The 5,283-nt window shown below is 48.5% G+C and overlaps 1 protein-coding gene across 3 annotated transcripts; it reads right to left on the minus strand.

Moving 5' to 3' along the window:
- Positions 1-2,907: 2,907 nt before the first annotated feature.
- Positions 2,908-5,283, minus strand: LOC311489734 (transcriptional regulator Myc-1-like). Of its 3 annotated transcripts, none has more exons than XM_084546957.1 (3): positions 5,209-5,283; positions 3,845-4,469; positions 2,908-3,607 (listed from the first exon to the last, which is right to left on the minus strand). In XM_084546957.1, the coding sequence occupies exons 2-3, from the start codon at positions 4,458-4,460 to the stop codon at positions 3,096-3,098; spliced, it is 1,128 nt and encodes a 375-aa protein (XP_084403083.1). In that variant the 5' UTR covers positions 4,461-4,469; positions 5,209-5,283; the 3' UTR covers positions 2,908-3,095. The 3 variants fall into 3 exon arrangements, with proteins under 3 accessions (XP_084403083.1, XP_084403081.1, XP_084403082.1); XM_084546955.1 differs by having other exon boundaries at positions 2,908-3,610; XM_084546956.1 differs by lacking the exon at positions 5,209-5,283 and having other exon boundaries at positions 2,908-3,610; positions 3,845-4,509.

Raw genomic sequence — 5,283 nt, forward strand, 5'->3', positions numbered from 1 at the left:
TGTACGTGCCCCGCCCATATGCACCGCTGCGCTGGTGTTTTACAGGTTAGCTAGGTAACAGTGCTGACACCTTATTGTTAACAAACAGGCAGTGTCCTGTATCACACTGTATCACATGCTTGTGCTACAGCACACATGTCGTTGTGCAACATGTCAATGTTTTAATGTGAACAACATTTTATCTGTGAACATTGTTCCAGAGCAGGACTGTCCCTCATCCAGACCTCAGCAGGACCTTCACACTGACAGATAACACACTACACAGCTCATGAACAACAAGATTCTGTTTCATGTTAAGTGGCCAAATCATTTATATCAAAAGTAAACTAATGGAAATTACTGTTGTAATTTGATTCTTTTAATAAACCATGTAACTTGCTATGATCTCAGGTGAATGAACTCTAGCCCCCCCCCCCCAGGCTCTAAAACCAGTTCTGGTCGTGCATGAAGTTTCTGTGGAAAACACATCCGGCCTGATTTACATGTTAATGTTTGAACAGTTAAACAGCTTCAGCGGAGACGGATCTCTGATTCACTGACAAACAAAACACCTCTACACCACCCTCCACCCCTCCCCTCCTCACCCCTCCACCCCTCCACCCCTCTACACCACCACACATCCACCACACCTCACTCCTCAACGGCTAAAAGAAGGAAAACAGGTTCAGTCATAAGACTTATCATCATCTATCCCATGAAATGCCTAGCTTAGCACGAAGCTAGCCGAGCTGCTCAGTGGACCCCCTCCCAGTCACCCCCCCTCCCCCATATAACCACCTGCTGTGTCAGATCAGCTGTTGAACCTTCTTTACTTGACTCAGCAGAAACTCTGACTGCTGTATAAACACAAACCGGGACAGTGACCTCTCAGAGACGCTGCCGTGGCCTCGAGCTCTAAACCAACGGTTCATCGTTAGGAACTCGTTCCTCTAGACTCTGAAGGTGTTCTGTGACGTCAGCATCAGATCCTCTAAGTCCTGCTTCAGGTTGAGAGGTGGAGCCTCCATGGATCAGACTAGTTGGTCCAGGACGTCCCACAGAGTCTGGACTGGACTGAACCAGGGAGCACTGACCTGTCTCCATGAGAGGGTGGACATGGTCTGCAGCGATGCTGGGGGAGGAGCTACGAGTCAAAGGAACATCTACATGGATGGAAGGACTCAAGGTCTCAAACCGGCTGGTCTTCAGACCAGAACCTCCTTCCTCCAGGTCTCCCTGGTCCAGTTCTGAGCTTTCATCAGAGGTCAGAGGACAGCATGGACACCCTGACTGATCTGAGATCCTCTCAGTGTTCTGACTCATTTCTATCAGAACCTGAAACAACACGGAACCCAGAATCCTGTTCTTTTAGTCAAAGTCACATCCTTTCACCGGATGTCTGATACATCCAACCAGACAGTGGTCATAATGTTATGGCTGACTGATACTTATAGACTCTCATATGTCCTCTTAGAGACATCCGTCCAGGATGTTGTGACATCAAATAAAGTTTAATGTTCTGCTGTGTCTCATCAGGGTTTGTTCTCGTTCTAACGGTTTGATCTCAGGACGTATTTATCCAACAACAACATGACGTTTGACAACCAGGTGTTCAGACTCCGTCAGACTCTACAGGACCAGACCTCAGTATACATGAAGACGTTTATTTTGACCAGGCTAATGGGAGGGAAAGGTAGGAGATGGGATGAAGGGGATGAAGGGGTTGAGGGAATTCAATTCAGTTTTATTTCTGTTTCATCAATAACAATACAAATCGTCTCAAGACTCTTTACAAAACCTGGTCTGAAACCTCCAGAGCAGCCTGAAGGCGACGGTGGCAGGAAGAAACCTTGAGCTCATATCTCGGAACCCATCTGGCTAAGGCCAGCCGGGTACAGACAGAAGAAAGAGAGAAGAGAGAGGATGGGATGAAGGAAGATGTCCACTGCTGGTCCTCCGATGTTCAGATGGAGGAACCCAAGGAGTTAGATTCAGGGCATATCTCAGGAAGCTTCGGCTCCGTGTCCCCGGCAGGTAACATACATGTCCTTAATCCTGTTTGACTTCATGAGACTAATTAGACCGACTCCATGGAGACAGGATGATGCTCCCTGGTTCAGTCCAGTCCAGACTCTGTGGGACGTCCTGGACCAACTAATCTGATCCATGGAGGCTCCACCTCTCAACCTGAAGCAGGACTTAGAGGATCTGATGCTGACGTCACAGAACACCTTCAGAGTCTAGAGGATCAGGAAGGATCCCTCTGGTCCATGAAGTCCACCAGGAGCTTCTCATTTCAGAAAGGTTTAGTTTTAGGATCCTAAATTGTCTAAAAAGTCCCTCAGAGGACATCTGAGTCTTTACTTTTGGTCCAGCAGACGTCTCTATGAACCTTTGAGTCCACTTCATATTACTCTGAAAGTCCCACCAACCACGAAGCTCAACTTTTAAAACGTTGACGTGGTTCCAGATCAAATTAAAAACAGGAAACGCCTAAAACATTACTGATGGTCCTGGACAGAGTCTCTGCATGACTCAGCGCAGAGTCACTGCTTCTCAGCTTTTAATCACGTTTTTTGGGAAGAGAGGAAGTTGATCCGACCCGGTCCCGTCTTCCTCAACTCAGAGCTTCAGTTCTACTAGTTCTAATAAGAAGACGAAGCAGAATAAACCCCTGAATGTTTCAGAGTCTCTCAGAGATGAACAGATTATTTATTAGTCAACACTTTGATCATGCCGCGTGTTTTATGATCTTGTTTGTTTGAGGTGAATCATCTGAACTTTCACCTCTTTCCTCTGAGTTCAGGAGGAAAAAATAGATTCAGTCGACTCAAGACTTTCAACAACGAGCTCAGACAGAAAATCATTTCACAATAAACTCTGGAGACTCTGGTTCGGTCGTGTGGAAAGAATCTGAACAACAAGTGGTACACTTCACAACGTCGACAGGACCAACCCATCACATCTTTTATTTTGAAAAGATACATTATAAAAATATAAACGAGATTCAACGTTTTAAATAAAACTAGAAGAAGACTAAATAGTTCAAGGTGCGTTCAAATGCCGTCAGTAAGAACTAAATAAATAGAGGCCGTGCTGCGTTCAGGGTCAGTCTGTTAGTGTAAAGTCCTGAGCTGCTCCAGTCGGAGCTTCAGCTCTCTGCTCCTCTTCCTCAGCTCGTCCTTCGTCCTCAGCAGCCTCCTCTCGTCCTCTCTGATCTCCGCCACGAACTCCGCCGCCTTCTTCAGGATCGCCACCTTCGGCGCCTTCTCGTTGTGGGCGACGGTGGGGACCTGGGCCCTCAGAGCCACGAAGCTCATCTTCAGCTCGTTGCGTCGCTGCCGCTCCAGAACGTTGTGAGTCCTGCGTTTGTCCTCGTCCTCGCCGTCGGACCCCGGGCCCCAGCAACGACGCCCGCCACCGCCGCCCGGCCTCGACGCCGGGCTCGCCGCCTTCGCCCGTTTACTGGGAGGGGGCGCCGACGGGCCCTGGGCGGCGTAGTTGTGCTGGTGGATGTTGATGTGAGAGCGTTTAAGGACCAGAGGGGAGGGGCCCGAGCGAGGGGCCGCCGTTCGTCTGTCCACTGTCACCACGTCCACCTCTTCATCATCATCATCCTCTTCCTCTTCTTCTGGGGAAAACAAGGCAAACATTCTGGTGTAAATGAAAGTGAACTAGTCAGGTCTAGGGCCCCCGACACACACCGGGCCCCCAGACCTCTCTGATAGGACGTCAGACAAACAAAGAGACAGCCAGGGGCCCTTCTATCAGAAGCTCAGGGGCCCCGTGTCTCAGAAAACACTTCCTTTACCAGAAACGTCTCAAAATAAAAGAAATCCTTTCACAATAAAAGCCTGCTGCCCACCTGATTCACTGTCACTGCTGCTGAGCGGCGGCGTCTCCAGACACGGCTCTAACTCCGCCTCCATCGCTGCTCCGGCGCCGTCCTGCTTCCCTCCCAGGGTGGTGGCGTAGGGGAACACCATGGAGGGGTCGATGCAGTCGGAGGCTGCAGCCTGGAGGTCCTGCAGGTAACCTAGGGTCACCTGAGATTTGGAGGAGGAGGAGCTAGAAGAGGAGGAGCTAGAAGAGGAGGAGGAGGAGTCCCGCTGGGCCCGGAGGGAGGCTAGCCGCTCTGACACCACCTTCTCCAGCTTGGTGGCGGCGGCGAAGCTGCTGCTCCACATGCAGTCCTGGATGATGAAGGACTGGAGGTAGGCGGCGGACGGGCCGCACTCGTAGTCCAGCAGGTCGGACATCGCCTCCAGGTGGTCGGCGGCGGACGGCGACGGTTGTCGGCTGGGGGACAACGGGGGAGTCGGAAGCAGCTCGAACTTCTTCCAGATGTCCTCCCCTGGTCCCGGGAGGAGGTGACTCTGTGTGGGGAGGTAAAAGTCCTCGTCCTCCTCACCGTCCAGGAAGTAGGGCTGGACCGAGTCGTAGTCGTAGTCGTAGTTAGTGCTGGTTAGAACTGGAGGCATGATGGCAGACTGAGGAGCAACAACACATCACAGTTAGAAGAGACATCACACCAAAGTCCATTCAGAAAAACAGGTGATTTAACACATGACTCAAATACTAAACTTCATGACCAACACATGACACTGTTTAACTCTGATATAATAATAAAACACAAACTACAGCTGAATAAATAAATAACAAATATAAAGCTATTCATAGTGATCAATTATTCATGTGTTATTGATTCAGTTATTTTCCTTTTTAGAGTAAATTAAGATGAATCTGCAGAGACACACAACCAGCCTCCACTCATCACAGCCTCTAAAATAATACAAACTCCAGAGTTTCCACTTTAAATGAGCAGCTACATGAACTGTGACTGTCACTGAAGCTAAATCTGAGTGTGAGGTTAAATTCGGCAGAGACAAGCTAAACCAAATTTCACTTATGAAACAGTTCATTTTGTATTTGGTCCCAGATTAACGATTTAAATTGTGATTCAAACACAGATTCATGAGCAGTAGAGGACGAGCAACACTTCGGCTTCTAAACATTATTAACTTAACTTAGTTTAATAAGTTAAAAACCGGCGTGTTCCGCAGGTAAACCAAAGTCCACTATGAAAAGTTGCGATTCTATTTTAATATCGTGAAATCACCCTTTATAAAGTCAACTGCCAGAATTCACTTAATAAACTAAATATAAACTGAGTTCAGGGAGAATTCGTCAGACTTCCCTTAAAATTAAAAAGTAACAGTTTAACCTCACCTTTGTCCAAACTGCTCCAGAGACTGAAGGTTAACGCTCCGCTGTCTCACACTGACTCACCGACTCCAGCTGTTC

The sequence above is a fragment of the Chelon labrosus genome (assembly GCF_963514085.1).
Source record: "Chelon labrosus genome assembly, chromosome: 6".
NCBI lineage: Eukaryota > Metazoa > Chordata > Actinopteri > Mugiliformes > Mugilidae > Chelon > Chelon labrosus.